The following is a 22844-nucleotide window of genomic DNA, read 5'->3' on the forward strand; positions in this document are numbered from 1 at the left end:
TTGTGGAAGAGAAAGAGTCTTAGAAATCATCTATTCCAATCTCTCTATGTTTCAAATGAGGAAACTGAGAGTGGGGAAAGGTTAAATACCTTGTATAAAGGCCAGAGGCCAGTTAACAGCAGCACTAAGAAACTAAGCCTAACCCAAAATTCAGAGCCCTTTCCATTACACCCTATGGGCCCATGGTAAGTTTCTCAAACTTTAATCTAGGTCAGACGTCAAAAAATTATCAAATCACATTTGAAATCTATTAGAAAAATATGCTATAGAAAAAAATCACTTGGTACTTCCTTTTGGAAACAAATAATTAAAATAATCTATTTGTAAATTAGAAAACTGATCTGTTCTGTAAATCTCTATTTTCTTGGACATTTCAACAAACACTTATTAAGAAACTGCTGTATACAAAACATAATTTAGGTCCCACGGATATAAAGGTTAAAAAAAGCAGAGTCGTTCCCATTTAGTTTACATTCCAGAGGGGGAACAGACACAAAAACTGATAACAGTACAAAAGAAATGCATTAGATACTTGCAAAGGAAAGTATCATGTGACATCCAAAGAAGGAAATCCTTAGAGCAAGGAGGAAGCTATCTTAGGGAGGTGGTATTTTTTTTCAGTTAGACTTTAAATACCTCCTAAGGAGAGGGAGATCTGGATATGATTTTAGAATCTAGTCCAAAATTGCAGTTCCCTTTATCAGCAGTCTCCTTCAGTCCTAAAGACAATACTACAGAATTATATTGGAGCTCAAAGAAGACACTGTTTAGGAACAAAATAAAACTAAATAAATAGCTTACATTCTTTAGTTAAATTCAAAAGTAAACCAAAAACATTCATTGAAGGACAGTAAAATCACTTTTAAACTCTTGGGAAAAGATATAATGCATAATAAGTTTTCAGTAAGCGATCATTTACCTCTTTCAAAAAATCTACATGTCACTTTTAGTCTGGCATAATGAAAAGGAAAGAAGGAAACAAGCATTTATTAAGTCCTTACTATGTGCCTAGGATAGTACAAAGCACTTTACAAACATTATCTCATTTGATCATCACAACCACACCCTGGAAATTAGGTGCTATTATTATAACCATTTTACAGTCAAGGAAATTGAGGCAAACAGAGGTTAAGTGACTTGCCCAGGGTCACACAGCTAGTCAGAGTCTAAGGCCAAGTTTGAACTCAGGTCTTCCTGACTCCAGACCCAGAGAACCAAGTTTGAAGTTGAGTACCTGGGCTTTGCTATTTACTAACCATATTGCCTTTTAAGCAACTCTCTGGGTTTCATTTTCTTCACCTATAGAATGAGGCAAATGAATTAGATGAATTTCCAGGTCCTTTCCAGTTCTAAATCTGGAAATCTTTTTTTAATGTTCTTAAAAGTCATGTTCTTTCTTCCTACACTTTAACAAGGTATATAGGAGAAAGAACAGTGGGTTTGGAATCCAAAGTTGCAATCCTGAAGGTCACTTATTGGTTATTTAATTTCAAGCAAGTCAATTTAACTTCTCTGCCTCCTTTTTACTGTCTGCAAAAATCATGGGTTGGACTAGATTGTCTCTGAAATTCACTTTTTCTAGCTCAAACATCCTCAGATTTCCTTCCCTATGGGGCAGCTAGGTGGCGCAGTGAATAGAGCACCAACCCTAGAGGCAGGAAGACCTGAGTTCAAATCTCAGCCTCAGACACTTAACACTTACTAGTCAAGTCACTTAACCCCAATTGCCCTCCAAAAAGCAAAAAAAAAAAGAAAAGATTTCCTTCCCTAGCTCAAAGTAGTTGTAATAAGACACTTTCTCCTGTATAATTAATCTATCTCTTTCAGATGCTTCAAGTGCTTTGCTCAGATTACAGTCTACATGTTTGTTGCCATATGCTTCTGGAAAAATTTGGAATGTCGAAATGAGTGGACTGTGAAATCACAGGGAAAATATTGGCAGAGCAGGCTATATAAGAAATAAAATTTTTACTATTTCATCATGAATGGTTGGGTAATCAGATGCTATGAAAAGAAAAGTGCTGGGGAAAACACATGGCAGGAAAAGAACTCTTGGTTGAAAACACTGGTGTGTATATGTGTATACATACACATATACACACATACACATATATGTATACATTTCTATGTATATATGTCTGTATAGAGGAACAGACACAGACAGAGACAGAGTAAGTCACCGAGGCCACAAAGTATAGTGGGGTGCTGAAAAGAATACCTGAACAGAAATCTGTAGAAGACCTACATTCATACTCAAATCTGCCATTAATTCTGTCTACCCAGTATTTCACTTTATTCTCTGAATACTAGTTTCTTTTTTTTTCTTCAAAATTAGGCCTCTAAGAGTTCCTCAAATGGTTATTTAGTTCCTCTATGCTTCTCTTTAGTTCTTTGCATTGTTGTATGTCACGAATTTGAATTCCACAGAAGAATATTTTCCATCCCCAGAGTGTCACGGGTCTAAGATTTGGTATGTTTAATACCAGCAGACATTTCTTGAGCACCCCTTCAAAAAAATAACATCATAATTAGCATTATTTTTATTATAACATTATAGTAAGCAATATGGGGTTACAGAGGCTTGCATATTTCAGTTATTTGCTGCAACCAGTGGAGAGAACAAGAATCACTTGTATCATTAAAATTCACAGTTAATTACAAATACTAATTGGTAATATTAGATTCTCATACACAACCATTTTATTTTTCTTTATTAAATAAAGTTGCTTAAGAAAAAAGCAAAATGGAATGAAGTGAATTCTACCTTTGTTCCTACCCTGTCCTTCCTGTGCTAGAGGTATCCTTGGATAGAAAACTAACATTAAGAGGAATACCAAATTTTTTTTATTTATTAATTTTTTTTTTTTTGCTTTTTGGAGGGGAGAAGGCAGGGCAATTGGGGTTAAGTGACTAGCCCAAGGTCGCAGAGCTAGTAAGTGTTAAGTGTCTGAGGTCAGATTTGAACTCAGGCCCTCCTGAGTCCAGGGCCAGCGCTCTATTCACTGTACCACCTAGCCACCCCAGGATACCAAATTTTAAAAAGGACCTCGTGTGTTTTTCATTGTTCAGTCGTTTTTCAGCCATATCTGACCCTTGATGATCCCACTTGGGGTTTTCTTGGCAAAGATGCTAGAGTGGTTTGCCATTTCCTTCTCCAGTTCACTTTACAAATGAGGAAACTGAGGCAAACAGGGTTAAGTGACTTGTCCAGAGTCACACAGCTAGTAAGTGGTTCAGCCAGATTTTGAACTCAGGAAGAAGAGTCTTTTTGACTTTAGGTGTATCCCTCATATAATAGACAATAAAATACCACTACATTATTTTAGGATATTTTATATATCTCAATCAAATTTAAAATACATTTCCTCATTTTATCCTCACAAAAAAAATCCGATTAGGTAGATAAGGTCTTTAAAAATAAAGGAGCAAGTAGGTCTATATCCCAAAGACACCCAAAAAACCCTGAAAAAGACCTTTTTGTACAAAAATATTTATAGCAGTTCTCTTTGTGGTGGCTAAGAAATGGAAATCAAAATAATGCCCATCAACTAAAGAATGGCTAAACAAACTGTGGTATATGACTGTAAGAGAATATCACTGGGTTATAGGAAATAATAAGGGGGCACCTAGGTGGTGCAGTGAATAAAGCACTGGCCCTGGAGTCGGGAGGACCTGAGTTCAAATCCGGCATCAGACACTTAACACTGAACTAGCCGTGTGACTTTGGGCAAGTCACTTAACCCCAATTGCCCTGCCTTCCCCCTCCAAAAAGCAATAAAATAAGATAAAATGATAAGCAGGATGATTTCAGAAAAACCTGAAAAGACTTAAATGAACTGATGCACAGTGAAGTGAACAAAACCAGAACATTGTACACAGTAATAGCAAATTGTGCAATGAAGAATTGTGAATGACTTAGCTGTTCTCAACAATACAATGATCCAAGACAATCCCAAAGGACTAATGATAAAGCATAATAACCACCTCCAGAGAAGGAACTGATATTGATTAAATACAGACTGAAACATGCTATTTTTCACTTTCTCTCATTTTTTCTTTTATTGGAGTCTTCTTGTACAAAATGACTAATATGGAAATGTTTTACATAATTGCACATATATAACCTATGATTGCTTACAGTCTCAGGGGTAGGGGAAAGGAAGGAGGATGGAAGGGATAGAATTTAGAACTCAAAAATTTGAAAAAAGGGTGGCAAGGAAAAAAATTATAATGGTTTTGCTTTTAAAATATTATTTCAAATTTAAAACTAAGACTTATAATAGTGGCAACTAAGTGGTGCAGTGGATAGAGTGCCAGGCCTGGAGTCAGGAAGACATGCTTCTGAGTTCAGATCTGAGTTCAGATCAGGCCTCAGACACCTAGCTGTGTGATCCTGGGCAAGTCACTTAAGCCTGCTTGCTTCAGTTTCCTCATCTGTCAAATGAGCTAGAGAAGGAAATGGCAAACCACTCCAGTATCTTTGCCAAGAAAAGCCAAATGGGGTCATGAAGAAGAGTCAAACATGAGTAAACAACAATAATCATATATTTGACTTGGATTAAGTAGCAAGGGTTAATTTAATCAGATTCATTATGTAACCAGGTAAAATCCTTTTTAAAATTTATTTAGTTAATTTGCAAAGAAAAATGTTTATTTAAATAAGAAACGAAACATAACTTGAAGCATTTTGAATAGGTTACCCCAAAATGACTCCCTACAAAACTTTAATTTTGAGACCTATAATGGATTTAGTGTTTTTATATGTTGGCAACTCCAAACTACTGCTTGACTACACAGAGAAAATGTGCCCACATCTCAAGAAATGGGCATACTGTAATATTTCAGATTTCTAGCCTTTGGAAGCATCTTACCTTAAAAGTTTCTGCCATTTGCTTTAGTTCTCCTGTCCCACTACATCCTTTAGAACATTCATAATTACAGTCCTAAAAGAAGAAATCAGAATCCAATTAGCTAAAGCCAAAGCAAAAATTTCACAGAAGGTCCAGTCCCCAGCACAATCAAAGCATGGAGAATCCATAAAAATTAGAAAACACTATTTAGTAGAAATATAAAGCAAAATTAAACCTCCAACACTCATTCTATCTTCTCATTTCCACCTAGTATTGTGATGCTTCCACTGACTCTCTATATCCTGCCAACTCAACCACCAGGGCTGCCACCACTCCAGAACAGTCCATATTTATTTAGTTTTTCTTCTGGCTTCTGTGGGACTGTTACATTTTAAGTTTTGCTCTGCTGAAGCCAGGTTTGTGTTTGGTTTTCTCATATCAGAATAAATGGTTTCAATTAGGATCTTAAACAATTTCACCAGCATCCTCTTGGGAAAGACTCGGTCTTTTAAACACTGGAACACAATAGAGAGAGTGGAAAAGGATGTGGTGGCTTTTTGATTTGCTTCTGTTTTCTCCAGGCCAGTAGTTCTGAATGCAGTCTCATGGAAACCAAATCAATAATAAAGACATACACAATCCCAGACCTACCTTTGAAAGTGGACACAATGAAAGAGAGGCGTTTTTTTTTTTTTTAGGAGGCGTTTTTGGAAACAGGACTCCAAAGCAAATAAAATTGGTTATTACTCTTCAGGGGTGGGGTTAGGAGATCTTCAAAGGAATCAGGGGATCTAGAGATTCCTAAATCAATGACTGACAGGCAACAGTGGAAGGGAAGGAGGGAAAGGGGGGAGGAAGTGGGAGAAAGGGAACCTACAGAAGCAATAGGCAATGCCCTGAATTCTAAATCTACTGACAGGTGTGGGAAAATTTTACCGCGCCAGAGGCTCGGGAACCACCGGGGTGGGGATTTCTGGCTGCCACCTCGGAGATTCATCACGTTTCCATCCCACTCCACCCCCACAAAAAGCTGCTTTCAGCAGAGCTTAACTGGGAGCCAGTCACACACCAGAGTTAACCTTGTGGACAAGCAAGGATGTCACAGAATTACAGGGTTTTGTTGCTTACTGCTATAGGCGTAGGGAGGTGAGGGCGATTTGAAAAGGTTTTTTTTTTTTTTTTTAAGGGGTAAGAGGAAAGAGACAAAGGGCGGGGAGGGGTACCCTGGCCAAGAAATGTGGAAGAAATGATGTGCCGGTGAATGCAGCGCAAGGAAGCTAGGATGGGTGTAAGAGTGGCTGCATCAGAGAGGTTAAAGGCAAGGGCAAGAATGATTGGAGCTTGAATGATTGGGCGAGCTTAAATCTCCCTTAACCGCCAAACCCCTCTCCCCATCTTCCTATGTCCCCATCCGATGTACCTGGGAGGAAACGGGCTCGGCTGCTCCCGGCTGGCTGGCCATGCTGTGTCCTGAAGGGCGATATCTGTGCGCCGCGGCTGGAGCTGCTGCAGCACGAGGCTTCACCCGAACTAGAGCGAGCGAGAGAGGGAGCGAGAGCCCCAGGCAGCCACCAGTGGTGCCAGCAGCGCACAGCCCACTTGCCGCGTGATGCTTCGACTCCACGGGGCCAGGAACAAGAAGAAGGCGTGAGAGGGTCACGACAGAGATGCCCTCCTTCCACCCGCTCGAGACAAATGAAGCCCTGCCCTCCTGGTCCCTAGTGAGCAGAAAAAGACGCACGTCTTAGCCTCTTTCCTCTTCATCCGTAGAATGCTATCATTGGCCAGAAATGACCGAGAATCAAATTACCTCTAACTGCATACATTCTTAGGGATTCGAGAGAGCGGACAGAACCATTCCCCATCTGGAGGACCCAGAGTAAATTAGCAGTGACTGAGCAGCCCTTGGGGGCGGGGCGCAGGGGAAGGCCTGGTAGGTTTTTTTATGCTGTGATGTGGCTAAAAAAAGGCATGGGATGGGACATCATAGTCAATGTACGCTCTTTTCAGTTACTATACTCTCAAAACTTGAAACTCAAAGAAGCAATTCCAAGAGTTGCAAAGTGGGAAAAATCATTCCCTCTTCCCTCTACTCACACCTTTAATGCGGAGCCCCCAGTGCAAAACCCCAGGCTCTAAAAACTGGCTAGACATGACATCTGGAAAATTCTCCAGCAGCTGGGGCATATCCAACTATCATCAGAGGTAGTTTGGTGTAGAAAGAACGCCTGACCTCTATCCAGGGTTATATGGATTTAAACTAGTACTTAAGAAGTTGCTGTTAATCCTGAGCAAGTCATTTCACCTAAATTTCCTCATTTGTAAAATGGGAGCAAAGATACATGCCCAGCCTATTTCACAGGGTTGTTCTGAATAAAGTGCTTTGTAAATTTTATCAGGCCATAGAAGGCAGAACTGTTAAAACACTTTATGACATCCCTACTCCATCAATCATAAAGTCATAGATTTTGAGTTAGAAGGAACCTTTAAAAGTCACTTAAGTTGACCTCTCATTTTGCAGCTGAGGAAATTAAGGTTCAGAAAATTCTGGGGTTTAAAGATAAAGTCAATTGCACAGCTTTAAACAAAGGTTAAAGAACTAATTGATATCTTAAATATAGAATGGTAACTACATCCCCCTACCCCCAGTCAAAGTAAAGAGTACAAAAGTTCACTTTTTTAATAAACTTATAATAAGTTATTATTAATAATAGTTGTATTCATCTCCAAGAATTCTGAAGGCACCACCATCCTTTCAGTCACCCAGGCTATTAATTTCTGTGTCATTCTTAACTCTTTCCTCTCCCTCACACCCCATATGCACTTGTGTATCCCATTAATTTCATTTCTATAACATCTCTCAGATCAATCCAATGGTATCCAATCCAATAAATAAATTCAATTAAGTGCCTACTATGTGCCATTCACTGTGCATTTATCCAAAGTCACATCCCTCCCTTACAAAAACAAAATATACAAAAGTTCATTATCAATAAGCCCAGATCAACTCTATCTTCATACCCACAGAATCAGTTTATCCCTCTCTTTATATATCCATGTCTACGTTTATGTGCCTGGTTTTTTTTTTCCTTTTGATGGTTGACCTTGCCCAGCTTGTGCACTTCTTCCTCTCCTACTTCCTCCTCTCTGGACTACCTTCTCCCCCTCAAAGAAAAAAAAACCTGGCTTTTATATTCAAGTAAAAAAATCATTAAACATCTCCTATTGATGGGGTGCAGGCTCTGGGAACTCCCTTGAGCTCTTCTTGAATCTTCCCACTGGATGAGGCATTTACCTGAGGCCATAAGACTTTCATTATAGCTCGCCCCAAATCTGTTACTAGCCTAGCCCTCATTTTATGGTTCCCAGTCAGGGAACAGAGATTTTCATAAAATGTTGAGGTCAGGAAACCATATAAAATGTTTAAGATTTAGGGATGCACGGAGATTCCAAAATACCAACACACCGGGTCCTGCCGAATGAATTCAACTCAAGTCTTCTCTCAGCCAAAGAAAAGTAAAGTTTATTAAAAGTTCGCTTGCATTAGACACAGTCTGTGCTAGGTCATTCTATGGCGCTCTCACTATTCTGTGAAGCTCCCACTATTCTATGACACTCTCACTCTTCTGCTGTGCTCTCACAAACATAGAGACAGGATGGGGTCTTTAATACAGAAGATTGTGGGAGGAAATTAGGGGTGGGCTAGAGGAGGAGTTTGGGGAGGGTCTTCAGGAGGAGTTAATGAGGTCAATGAGTGATTAAGGGTGGGAGGCCACATGGAGACCACAGACAATGGTGGGCCTGCCAGTTCAATGGTGGATTGATACTTTGATAGGCTCAAGGGTGGGAAGTCTAGTAACAGAGGGTAAGAAGTGTAGTAACAGACTTGCCTCATGCAAATGCCTCATCAAATGAGATGATTTAATTAGAGTTCAAGGGGGATTCCCAGAGCCTGTACTCAAGGACTCAAGGAGAGCTGGAGGGGGCTCCCAGAGCCCATACCTCACCAGAGGGCTAGGCTAGTAACAGAGATTTGGGTCTAGTGAGAAAGGCTTATGGCCTCAGGCAAATGTGGGAAGATTCAATCAGAGTTCAAAGGGGTTTCCCAGAGCCTGTACCCCGTCATCGATACTTTCAACAAAACTACTGGAGGAAGTTACTGTTTAAGGAGAAAGATGTGTTGGGTTTGAAATACCAATGCCACAAACAGGCAAAGATGAGCAGTTCAAAGATCATTCTCCTTGGCAGAGAAAACAAAAACAAAAAAAAGAAGAATCAAACAGCTCTGTTTCCTCTCAACAGTTATCTTTGTTCTAGCCACCAAAAGAAGCGTTCCTATCCGCTCTTTGATCTTCTACCCAAAGCAGGAAAATGAATTCAAACAACTTCTTGAGCAGCACACAGAATTAAACATAGAGGTCGTTCTTTGTGTTGTACCAATTTGAACAAAATGGTGGGAATTAAAATAGCCATCTGTTTCTTATAAAATCATAGTCAGTTTGCAAATGAATATTTAAGAGTATTTAAGACCCTACCAGACCAAGCCATCATGTATTAGGTAGAAGACATGGTTTCTGGTCCTATTTTCATCGATTACTAATTTGTGACCATGAGCAGTCAGTCAATAAGGATTTATGAAGCACCTACTATTTAATTTCATGAGCTTAAATTTCACTCTTTATAAATGTGGCAACATGTATATAAACTCTACCTCACAGAGGTGCTGTGAGGAAAAAGCTTTGTTAATATCATGAGATTAAAATCTAATAGGAATAAATGTAAAAGTACTATGTTTAGTTTCAAAAAATCAACCATTAAGTATTGTGTATATGAGATGAGATAGGCCAGAGTTCATATGTAAAAGGTTCCATCTTGAAGTTTATAATTGAATGAATGGATGAATGAATGAAAAAAGCAGTTAATAAACACTTACTATGGGCAAAACATTTTCCAAATGCCAGAAACTACAAATATTTTTGTTCACAAATTAGTGATGGACTATAAAGGTGAGGCTAGGTGGTTCAGTAGATAGTTTCAGGCCTCAAGTCATGAAGAGTCATTTTCATGAATTCAAATCCAGCCTCAGACACTTACTAGCTATGTGACTTTGGGCAAGTCACTTAAACCTGTTTGCCTCAGTTTCCTCATTTAGAGCAGGCAATGGCAAACCATTCCAATATCTTTGCCAAGAAAACCCCAAATGGAGTCAAGGAGAGTCAGACACAACTCAACAACAACAAATAAATGTGTGTATGCTGAAGGATCCTAGATAAGTCATTTTTTTTCTGAGTTTCTATTTCTACCTCTGTAAAACAGAGATAATAATCCTTTCACTACTTCACACATTAGGGTTATTATGACATAACTTTGTTAATCATTCTGGTTACATAAATGGAGCAGTCATTAACACAACCACTGTTGAAGAGGGTACCCACTAAGAGGGTTAGGGTTGCTCTGGAGACCCCAAAATACCAACACGCTGGATCCTGCCAAATGAATTTTACTGGAGTCTTCTCAGCCAAAGAAAAGTAAAATTTATTAAAAGTTTGCTTGCATTAGACACAGAGTAAGTCTGCTAGGTCTTTTTTTTTTTTGGTGCTCTCATTCTATGGCATTCTATGGCACTCTCACTCTTTGATGGGGTCTTATATACAGAAGGTTGTGGGAGGAATGTAGGGGTGGTCTAGAGGAGGAGTTTGGGGAGGGTCTTCAGAAGGAGTTAATAAGGTCAATGAGTGATTAAGGGTGGGAAGCCATCTGGAGACCACAAACAATGGTGGGGTAGGCCAGTTCAAGGATGGGAAGTCTAGCAACAGACTTGCCTCATCAAATGGCATGTTCTAATCAAGAGTCCAAGGGAGGTTCCCAGAGCCTATACCTCAAGGACTCAAGTATAAACAACTCCCAAATATTGCAGAAGAGCAAATAATTATCTTGATTTGTCAACCTTTTGCAATTCTAGAATTTCAGGTTTTGCTTAATCTAAAAATGCATTGTGTAAGATATTGTGAAGACCCCTCATAAAATTTTTAGGCTAGGGGACCCTCATAGAATTAAAGGTTGGGTTTTCAATTCCGTTTTTCTGTAAAAACAAGCTGCTGACTCTGACGTGTTCCAGGAGAGGAGGATAGGAACACAGGATGCAAAGACATCTGCATGGCTACCCAGGTCAAGAGACTAACAAAGATGGGAATTGTACAAAAATTCTTAGATTACTAAATCTGCAGGATAATCATATCTGCTTAGTTCCTTACCCAGTTATACTGTAAGGACAGGAACAAGGACAAGAACACAGGCTTTGATCGTGTCTGTACATTAATCAAAGGAAAAGGGGGCCTCAGAATTGTAGGACTTGTGACAAAGTCAACTGACTGCTAAACTTACAAAATCACTGCATCTACTTACTGTCCTTGGGTTAGATTTATCAAGTTTTAGATTGTGTCCTCAAAGCTTGTGAGAATGAGCTGAGAGGAAGGGGGCTAGGGAGGGGGGATTGTGATTAGGTAATGGGGCTGGGGCTATAAAAGTATGTATCTTCTCTATGCCTGGCATGGTCTGACACTGAGAATGTATTGAATGCACTCAGTGTGAGTCATCCTTTTTTCTTGAGAATCATAATAAACTCCTTTCTACTTTCTACCTTGAGAAGCATCTGAGTTTACTTTGAGTAAGGGTCTTTGTTACCCCCACTCACGCATCAAGGGCAGGCATATTCATATTAGAAAATATGACTTAAATTATATAAGAAAAGGAGCTAACCAAAGGAAAGTAAGATGCATTAATGGTGAGAAATTATACTAGTAAGAAAAATGCACAAAATATGCTAAAGAGACTAGTAACTCCTCAATGTTTTTCAATATTGTTTGATTAGTGATTATTTTTACAAGGCCCAGAAAATATACTACTGGCTTTTTTTTTCCAGTTGATTTATTTTCTTTGGATTTCATGAAAGTGTTCAGATAAATCATCTTAGCTCTCTGCTGAAATAGCCTGTGAAACACAATGATTTTACAGATTGATTAATTGACAAATGGCTTATAGAGCAGGTAGGTGGCAAAGTGGATGAGTAAGTCTGGGCCCTGGGCCAGTCACTTAGCCCTGATTACCTCAAAAAATCAATCGATCAATCAAAAGGGAGCAACTAGACCGCACAGTAGATAGCAAGGCCCTGGAATCAGGAGGACCTGAGTTCAAATGTGACCTTAGACACTTGACACTTAGTCATTATGTGACCCTGGGCAAGTCACTTAACCCCAATTGTTTCACACCAAAAAAAAAAAAAGGCTTATCATTCAAGTTAATTTTTATTGAAAATACTAGTAAAAATTAGGTGAAATACTTGTGAGATATTTTTGCCAAGCCACAAGTATGACTACTATTCACACAAAAATCTCTCACAGTGACTTAAATTTGCTCTAGGGCAAAACTCTCACATAGTTTCAAGAACTTTTTGTCAGTACATAGAAGCAGCTAGGATTGACATCCATAATCTCAGAAATGGAATCTACTTGTCATATATTAGAAGCACTTTATTAAAAAAAAAAACTTTTAAAACCTATGTCATTTAAAATGACAATTTATTCTATGAAAACAGATTATTTAATTAACAAATACTAATTAACACTAAAATGTTGACTTGATGGTCACTTGACTACTAAGCATAACTTAGTAATGAATATTTAGTGTATGCAAAATCCAGAATATAAATTGCATTAAAATGACAGAAAGGATGAAATATAAAGCTGCAACCTGACAGTAAAGAATGTAGCCAGATGTAATCTCAGCTACCTGTAGGCAGAGGCTGGTGGCCTTCTTGAATTCGAATCCATCTGCTACTACTATATGCTGCAGATTAGTCTCTCAATGTTCCTTCCCTCTACAGGTAGCAAACGTCTTCCTCTACAAATAGATTTCCTGGGGAAATCTTTGTAATTCTCTCTATTCACAGCTTCCAGAAGGTCTTTTTTCAGTGTCCCTTCTAAGTCTGATCTACAATCAGGAAACAGCTTTTTTTTTAAAGGGATCCTTTTTCCCCACATATAGAATAACCAAATTTTTTAATTCTAAAAACTACAACATATGATCTAACAAAGGATATTCCTTTTGAAAAGTATCTTTTTGGGGGGAAATGAGAACTGGAACATTTGGTCACTATATCTTAGAGAAGTCAGTCTGTTTATCATCTCATCAATGAACCTACAATCCTCTTCTAATTACCAACATACTATGTGCAAAAATCTGGTACTAATGGGACCCCAGAAATAGTTATGAGGCAACGAAGGGTGTGACTTTGTAGAGTAGAAAAGGTGGACTTCCAACTGGAGTCCAAATATCCTCAACAGGGGCAATGCTCCAGATATTCTCATATGTCCATTCCCTTAAACAGAACATATAAATCACACTGCCCTGGGTCAAGGTTTTTAATACACCACTAATGAGTAACCTCTAGTTTGTAGTAGTTCTAGAAGCTCCCCTTGCTCCATCCCTGAAGCATATTGTCTCAGCTATCCAGACAGCATAGCAAAACCCCCACCTCTTCTTTGCACATGATTTCCAGGAACAGGAACATTCATCACACTCTAAGAGGGGCCCCCATCTCTCTCCTCCATAAAGATAAATGAGCAAGATACACCAGGAGTCACAAGAGCACTGAATTGGAAATGAAGCCACCTGGATTTGAATGCTAGAGCTAACATTTACTAGTTGTATAATCAAGCACAATTCATTTAATGTCTCTTGAGTCTCCATTTCTTCATTAGTATAATGGGGATAATAATAATTATGCCATTTAACTCATAGGGTTATTGTAGGGAAAGTACTTCATAGACCTACAAGTTCCATATAAATGAGAGTTGTTATAATATAGTATTAAACACTTACTTTTTGCGGTAGATGTATCTTTGACTTTATCGAATAGTAAAACTGAATATACATTCACTGAACAGTGATAGAACCCAGCCTGACCAAATGTTAAAAAATACTGACTTGTTAGTCCAAATACTTCACATATTATTTACTAACTGGTTGTGATAGTAATGGCATTTAAAGATCCCCCTATATTGGCTTGGCTTTCAAATTGATTGTGTTAAAACCCAGAGTTTGTTAATCCCACCTGTGGGATGGACTTGTTGATGTGAAAAGAGAGTCCTGACCTGGGAGGAGCTGGTGACGTAGATTTGGAGAGATAAGAGAGAGGCAGAAGAACTTTTTGGAAGCAGCACCCTCGTGGAGGCAGAGAGAGACTGCGAGGACTGCTGAGGGCCACTTTGAATTGCCCTGGACTTTTGAGACCTGCCCTAGGAGCTGCCAAGGACTGAGGAGACATGGCTGTTTTGCTGGTACTTTGTCTGTCTGTTTTGCCAGATTTGTCCACTGGTGAAAGACAGTCCTGTTGTTGAAGAAGTCCTGGAACCTGGCTGTTGGTTAAGAGCTCCTGAGACTGTTCTGCAGACAGAGAGTGAATGCTGTCCACTGGTGAAGGACAGTGCTGTTGTTGCAGGGGTCTGGGAACCTTTCTGTTGGTTCAGAAGCCCTGAAGAAGGATTTTCTTGTTGTATGTTTACAGAAATCCTGGGAGAGGGTTTTGCTAATGTTTTCAGGGGTCCTAGGACTGTTCTGCAGACAGAGGATGAATGAATGAAGAGACTGGCAATGTATCTTGTGGCCTTGCTAAGCTTTGTCTCCCCAGAAACAAAGATTGCTGAGAACTTGCCTCTTGTCAAGATGAAGAAAAGACCTCCATTTGGGTATTAAGTGCTGTGCCTAAACTTGTTGTAACTCTGGGGTAGGTTCAATTGTGATCCAGGGGTGGGGAATTTTTGACTTTTTTGTGTTCTATGATTGCACAAATGAATGTACTTTACTTATGATTGGAAACTAATCTCCATTTGAGAAGAGGGGCTTTGTGATGGACTAAATGAAGGTACAGCCTAGGGGTGGAGTAGTATTTAGAACAGGGACTTTGTAATTGATTGAATGAATGTGAGGTCCTGGGGTGGGGTAGTACTTGGAGATTATTTAATCACACTAAGTAAATGCTGTATTTTGAATGATGTCATATTATGATCTTCTCTGTTCTTAATTTGTCACTGAATAAAATGGAGAGCACTTATGCTGGTATTTTGAACCTTGGGAAGTTGCCTTTCCTTGGCATTACATTACACTGGTTCAACTACACATGACTTATCAAGAATCAATTCTATTCATTTTTTTTCATTAATTTTTTTTCTTCTCTAGTTATATTTCTGCTCCAATTTCTTTCTAATGATCTGCATTCATAAAAGGAAGTGAATGATAATACTAATGTGAAATAAGGAGTTTTAAAAGTGAAGAAGTTTGAAAGCATATGTAATGGGGACTGGTACATATGCAAAGGGTTTCAGTGTATTTAGCTGATGCAAATCCCCCATGTGGGAGTAGACTGAAAAGCCTGCTTCTGGGAGAGTCCTCATGATGTAGATGGAAGTGCCTTGAAAAAACATAGGAGGATGCATGGACATTCTTGGCTGCTCCAGGTCTGCTAACTATGGAGAAAATGACAGCCTCTTTGATTGGTTACATGGCCAGGACTGGATGTGCTTTCAAAAGGCTCTAAATGACCAGAACCTCAGTCATCCTCTCCAGCTTATCTCTCTTAATTTAATTCAATGGATGCTAACAGCTTCTACCAATCAATCAGTAAACATTTATTAAAACATCCACTATGTTCCCGCTACTGTACTAAGCACTGGAGAGTGAGAAAAAAAAATTCTGTAAGGAAAAAGGCCTTGGATCTTCTCTCATTTGGCCCGATGGAAGAAGATCTCAGTTCTTTTACCTATTTGTTCTTTTCTTTTTAAGTGAAAATCTAGAGGCTCCAGTATTTTGAAAGGCCAAGAAACCAAACCTCTAGGATTCTGGGAGTTTGAATCCATGATGGGTATTGCAGCTAGCCTAGTATCAATACTCAGAAGAGCAAGGAGAGACCTTTGAGGCCCAACCCAGCAATAGTTGAGTATTAATCTAGTGGTCACATCACATTTGTATATAAACTTGATTGTACCAATGCTTTCTAGAAACTTTGCTTAGAGTAAGCTTCTCCAGAGATAAGGATAGGGGAGAGTGTGCCCTACAGGTATTTGGGGGAAATGTGTGTACTTTTGTTTATTGCTACATCATTGAAATTAATATTCTCTTATGAAAAACTAATGGATGTTAAATGGAACAGGGACACTGGTCACTGGAAATCTAGCAGTAAGAGAAACACAGCCAGGGCTGGTTTCTGAGATAACCTCAGAGAAGACATACCCAAACCTCTCAGTATACCCCCAGAACATGGAGTAGGGAAATGTAGCAGACCTCACTATGAGATAATGAACCCAGATCATAATCTAAGTTGGGGGTTTTAATTTGAAGATTATATATGTGTGTGTGTGTGTATCAAATTGGATTTTTTTTTAATTTAAAGATAAGCTTTAGCTCTTACTGCTCTATCTTCTAAACTGTTACCACAGTTCTTTACACTCTATATTACACTCTATAGAGTCTCCAATTGGTGGACAATAATAGATAACATTCATGTAGCATTTATTATGTACCAGGTACTATGATAAATGTTTTATAAATATGATCTCATTTGATCCTCACAACAACCCTGGAAGGTAGATGCTATTGTTATCCCCATTTTGCAGACAAAGAAACTGAAGCAAACAGGGGTGAAGTGACTTGCCCAGGATCACACCACTAGTAAATAAATGTCTGAGGTCAAATTTGAATTCAGGTTTTCTTGACTCCAGGTCTGGAGCTCTACTGTTCCAATTAACTTTTGCTACTAAGTAATACTGCTACTCAGTATTACTTATAAAGTAGATTTGAGAAAAAGGTTGAAGCCAGTGAATTGTCTGAACTAGGTTTGGGAGTCAATGTGCATAAAACCAGCCTCCTCAATAAGAGGTCCTCCAATCACAGAAAAATCTGGATTGCTTAAATTTAAATATCCAGCTTGGAAAAGTCTTGGTCTTAAATCACACTTTCTGATAGATCATGGTGGCAAGCACTTCCGTTTCATGCTCATCTCACTACCTAACATATTTTGAAAATGATATTCCAGTTTGAATGAAGAAAATGCTAGGTTAGTTAATCAAACTGAAGTTTGTAACCACTGAAGAATACACAATCCTCTCAGTGTTTAAGAAAACGTTACACAGAAGGGCTATTCTCCCACCACTAAGTACAATCCAAAGAGGGATCTGACTTCAGAAAGGATGCTTGACATGTGCGTAAGTAAAAGAAAAGAGAAAAAGTCATCCTGACAGAAAGGTCATCCTCCGAGCTATTTCAAATGATAAAGAATCTCTCCGCAGAAAGTTGAAGCCTCACTTATTGAAACATTTAGATCAAATAAAAATGAAAGCTAGAACATAAACTCAAAGGAACAATCCTTCTTTGGCAGAAGTGGATGAACAAGATGACCTAATAGGTCCTTTCTATCGAAATCCCAGGAAGCTATGATTCTATGAATGCTGTCACTAAGTGCCTCTTTTGTTGGATTTGTTTGTCAGCTTTAGCATTAATTAGTTTGCTTTAAAAAGTGCATTGTTTGAAACAAAGCAAAACATATTAAACAGCATTGGAATCAGCTGGCCTTACGAGACACATGACTTCTTTGCACATCCTCTTGCTCTAACATGGGCATTTGCCTTTGTACACTGTAGATATCTTGAAGCATTTGTGATTTATTAGACTGGACTTGTTTATGCATTTCTCACTACAGAGTTTGACCTAGTATGACATTTTCTGAAGACTGGACAGGTAAAGCACCTTTCAATCAGAATTAACCTAGAAAAGTTTTATAAAGTAATACATAAATTAGCTTCTCTAATGAGTTAGCTTACTACAGAGTAGATATCAGAAAATAATAAGTGTCAGATATATTTACAATGAACATCAGTGACAGATAAATTTATGATGAAAATCATTACATAATAAACACACATATATTTGGATATCCTAGCTCCACCATGATGCAATAATAATGATGGCTAATATTTATACAGCATTTTAAGATTTGCAAAATATTTTACATGCTATTATGCCCCTGTTTTACAGATGATGAAACTGAAGCATAGAGAGGCATTGCCAGAGTCACAATGCTAGTAACTGTCTGGGTCAGGATTAGAAATTAATGTCAAAAGACATCAATATACTGAAAGGTAGCTACCACAGAAAAAACAAAGATAGAATTTCAGTTAGTCATTTTAAAATTTAGGAGCCTCACCTAGCCACTGACTTACTTGAAGGTACTTCCTTCTATTCTCTTACAGCTTGGGGAGGTTTTTTGCTTTGGTTTGTTGTTGTTTTATGACTTGGCCTTTTATGTTATAGTCACTTACATGTGGAGCTTAATTAGGCACATGGTATAAGATATTGTTTAAGTCTTATTTATTCAAACTTGTCTGTTTTTATTAATAATTGTCAAGTAGAGTTTTTCCCTCCTGGTAGTATATATTCTTATTTTTTCTGAAGACTCAGTTATTGTACTTGATCACTTTCTGTGTCTATTTCACTGGTCTACTCTTTTATTTTTTATTCAATACCAGATCATTTTGATGATTACTGCTTCTTCTTCTTCTTGTTTGTTGTTGCTAAGCCATTGTCCAACTCTTTGTGACCTCATGGAGCACTGCATCATAGACTTTTCTAGCCTCCACAATCTCCTGAAGTCTGTCCAAGCTCATGTTCATTGCTTCCATAATACTATGTAGTCATCTAATCTTTTGCTGTCCCCTTCTCCTTTTGCCTTCAATCTTTCCCAACATCAGATCTTTTCCAATGATCCCTATCTTCTCATTATGTGGCCAAAGCATTTAAGTTTCAACTTTAATATTTGTCTTTCCAATGAATACTCAATTTCTTTAAGTATTGACTAATTTGCTCTGCATACTGCCAAAGGACTCTCAAAAGTCTTAATGCAGTTTAAAATATGGCAATGTAATATTTCCCTTAAAATTCTATACCTTTTGTTCAAAATTCAAATGAATTTTTCTATTCTTTTGTGTATTTCTTTAGAGTAACTCTCTGACAGCCAAATATAGTGCTAAATTTGTGGATTAACTCAGGTTGTATTATAAATTTTATTATGTGGAATAACATTCCTATTAAATTTAAACATACTCAATCTGGCCCAATGGTCTAGCCTGCTAAGACCTTTTTTATGTATGCTGACTCCATCATATAGTGTGCACTGTTTATGTACAAGTTTGTGTACTGCTTGTACACAAGTTTCCAAGTTTGCACTGTATGAAAAACTGAGTATATCATCTTAGGCTTTTAACTGTGTCATTTAGAAAAATATTGTACAACATAGGGCTAGGCATAGTTCCCTAGGGCACTCATCTGAACATGCCTTTCCAAATTGACATCAAACTGTTAATGACTACATTCAATTGAACTAAGCAGTATGAGATTTAGATAAATGGTGTTGAGGATTTTGAAGCAGATAATTCAATTCAACAAATATTTATTGTGTACAGAACACTGGATCAGATGCCAGGGACAATATCAAGTTTATATAAGCCATGGCCTCTGCCTTTATAAAGCTTTGAGTCTTGTAGAGACATATGGAACATTTCCAGATATCTCTAATACATGATAATTGTATTAGAAAGAGGTGAAGCAAAGTACTTTGTGAGGTTGGAAGGAGGGAAACAATTTGTTGCTAAGTGGGGGTGGGGGTAAGAGAGGCATCTGGAAGAAATGGTAAAGGCAAATTTTAAGAGCATTTGACAGATGAGAGTAGATATTGGGAAGAATGTAAGCAAAGGTGGAAAAGTGACCAGCATGTTTTAGGGTTGGATAAATAAACCAAGGTGACCTAAAAAGGACTTTGAAGCCAAAGATCAGGATTAGGTATGAAATGAATCTTAACAGAGCCCAGAAAATGATGGTTCATGGTCTATTCATATAAATGTTCATGTGTTCAGTTCTGTCAACCCCATGAGCTTGTAAAAAATGAGTCATTTGAAATGGGTCCAAGGACAAATAAAAGGGACTTGCCCTTACAATTTATCTGATGTATTACAATATTACATTTTCCTTTAGGTTTTACATATCCTAAGTCATTTTCCTAAATTTCTACTTGTTACATGGTTTCACACCTCTTATTTTCAACTTTAAGCAATCAAATATGGAAAATTGAATAGCAATATAATTGATAATAATTAGCTTATCTGGGAGACCTGAGCTTGCATGTAAATTGTTCCCTTACATTAAAACAAAACCTGATTATGCTCTTCACTTGATGTCTCAAGTTTGAAAATCTTCTGTATTTTTGCTTGTTTTTTGGTATGAAAAATTACTCAGTAAGTGAAGGATAAAGAGAAATGAAATACCTTTTTTTATTACATTTAAAGATTTTGTTGGTCTAGAGATTCTTTAAAAAATTTTATTCTGAACTTAAACACCAAATAAAATGGGTATTTCTATATATGTAGTAGAATATGAAAAGAGAATTGTATGTGCAACTGATAATCCATTATATAGAGCTTGCCTTCCTTGATGTGATTCCCTCTGACCTTTATTCTCTTCTATACACTTAAAAATGTTTCAATGAACTTTCCTTTTTCTTCCTTCTCTTCTTCCTTCTTTCCTTCCTTCCTTCCTTCCTTCCTTCCTTTCTTTCCTTCCCTCTTTCCTTATTTTCTTCTTTCTTTCCCTTTCCTTTTTTCCCTTTCCTTCTTTCCCTTTTCTTTCCCTTCTTCCTTTTTCCTTTTTTATCTTTCCTTTCTTCCTTCCTTTCTACCTCTCCCTCTCTCTTCCTACTTTACAATCAAACAAAACAGATTGTCACATTTGCTGTGTCACAAGTTGTTTTTAAATATCTTATTCTGCATTCTGCATCTTTAGCCCGTCATCTCTTCATCAGGTGGTATAGTTCAGTTACATTTTAGCAACAGATGCTACTCTCTATCAAAACCTGCTGGAATTCTTATTTTGGTCAGCAAGTACATTCCCTTACTGTGTAGGAGAAGCTTGAGTTCCTTTTTTTTTTTTTCATTTTCACCAGCATGCTGCCATTCACATATGATGCCATCATTCCTCTGTATCACTAGAAGAAACTGTGACCTCCCTGCTCATTTGATTGTTTGTAAAATAAGCAACCTTCCAACTGCAACCATACCCCTGAAAACATCTGTTCAAGTACACTATCAATCTAATACATATGTTCTAAGCTAAAAGTATCAACGTCCTTCTCCTAAACATTATGTTCCATATGACAAAGCATGTCAGTGTCAATGTAGCTTAAGCAGGTGTTAGAAGAAAGGTACCCTCCCCCCAAAAAAGATTTTTAATTGATTCACTGAATTATACATTTCAGGATCTCTAACATTTAAAAACAGGCTCACAAACAGGGGCAAACATTGTCACCAACCCTTTCTCAACTTAACAATGTCATGGTGAATTTTAAAAAGTGATAGTAATATTAGAAACTAGAAGAAATATACTGTTCATAACCTTGGACTTATTGATTCAATTACTAGGTTAAAATATCAAGGAACTCAAAGACAGAACCTAAAATCCAATGTATACCAAAGTATTCATAGCAACACTTTTTTGTGGCAAGAAAAAACTGTAAAGTCATCTATTAGAGAATGGCTGATAAATCTGTGGGACATGAACATAATGGAGTATTGTTATGCCATAAGAAATAATGAATTTGAGGAATTCAGAAATATGGAAAGATTTGTATGTTATCATGCAGAGTAAAGTAAGCCAAATCAAGATAACAGTATATGCCATCACCATAACAATGTGATTAAAAGATCATAAAATTACTCTGAGTAATTTAAATACCAATGATATTCCCAAAGCACAGAAAGTGACACATGCCTCTCTCCTCTTGGCAAGAGGTAAGAGGCTCCAACAGCAAAATGCTGTATGCATTGTTAGATATAGTCATAGTATCAAATGCTTTTAATTACTTTCATTTCTTTGTTACAAGGGAGGGTTCAATGGGGATGGTGTGGAATTTCCAGAAACAATTATGATCTAAATATGAAAGTCAACAACAACATGTATATTCAATAATTAGTATATCATTGATCAATTTTAGGCTTGAATTTTATTTTTTGTTAATGGCATGATACAGTTTATGCTATCTATTCTTTATTTTATCTCACTACAATAGCTCACATAGGTCATGTACCATTTTTTAAAATAATATAACATATACGATTTTTGCAACATATTTTCTTTGACAAATAGGAGAAAGGAAATGTTAAAAGAGAAGAAAGCTCTATTCAGTACTAGAAGGGAAGAAATAAACAGAAGAAAGTAGAGGGCCCTGTACAAGGGAAATAAGAATACAATGAAAACAAATCTGGAAAGGAGTTACATAACCCCCCAAAACAAATGCATTTGTCTTGTGGTTAAAATATGGCTCTTTAGGATAACCACATTCCTTCCAGTAAAAACAGAAGCAAAGAGCTACCATTAAGATATAATGTGATCCTTAGTTCAGTAGAACCACTTGTCTTTTTTGTTCCTTATTTTTGATTTAAGATAGTGTGGTAAACAATGGTTTAGTCATGATGCAAAAACTATTTCTGTTAAAGACATAATCTTAGGGGTGGCCAGGTGGCTCAGTGAGTAAGAGCACTGGCCCCAGTGTTGGGATGACTTGGGGATCAAATCCAGGTTCTGATACATAGCACCACACCCAGAAATAACTGGCCGTGTAACCTTGAGCAAGTTACTTAACCCCGATTGCTTTATAAAAAAAACAAAAAACAAAAGACATAATCTCTCCCTTTTGCTTATACATATTTGTTTTAGGAAGTCCCAAGAGAGTTTGGCATCTGTGAAAGGCGGCATCTACAATTAAGGAGAATCTAGTCCACTCAACTAACAAATTCTAAGATAAGAAAATTTGGGTTGAACACATATCACAGGAGCTGTGCTAAAAAAAATTTCATAAATAACTAACAAACAGCTTGGAGCAGTTTGGCCAGTTCTAGA

General features: G+C 37.6%; 1 protein-coding gene across 4 annotated transcripts in view; it reads right to left on the minus strand.

Moving 5' to 3' along the window:
* The window catches only part of LOC138176110 (branched-chain-amino-acid aminotransferase, cytosolic-like), a 261292-nt gene that overhangs the window by 100623 nt on the left and 137825 nt on the right, over positions 1–22844 (minus strand). The window contains exons 1-3 of one of the 4 annotated variants that reach the window (XM_069106855.1): positions 6661–6739; positions 6271–6568; positions 4872–4943 (exon numbers count right to left, since the gene is read on the minus strand). In XM_069106855.1, coding sequence (XP_068962956.1) covers positions 4872–4943; positions 6271–6312 — 114 coding nt within the window. In that variant the 5' untranslated portion in view covers positions 6313–6568; positions 6661–6739. Of the gene's footprint in view, positions 1–4871; positions 4944–5501; positions 5778–6270; positions 6765–22844 lie in introns of those variants that run through there. The other 3 variants (XM_069106853.1, XM_069106856.1, XM_069106857.1) reach the window with 3 other exon arrangements.

Source organism: Petaurus breviceps, unplaced genomic scaffold (genome assembly GCF_028583685.1).
Source record: "Petaurus breviceps papuanus isolate PSGF00001 unplaced genomic scaffold, PetGlider_PUasm1.0 81, whole genome shotgun sequence".
Classification (NCBI taxonomy): domain Eukaryota; kingdom Metazoa; phylum Chordata; class Mammalia; order Diprotodontia; family Petauridae; genus Petaurus; species Petaurus breviceps.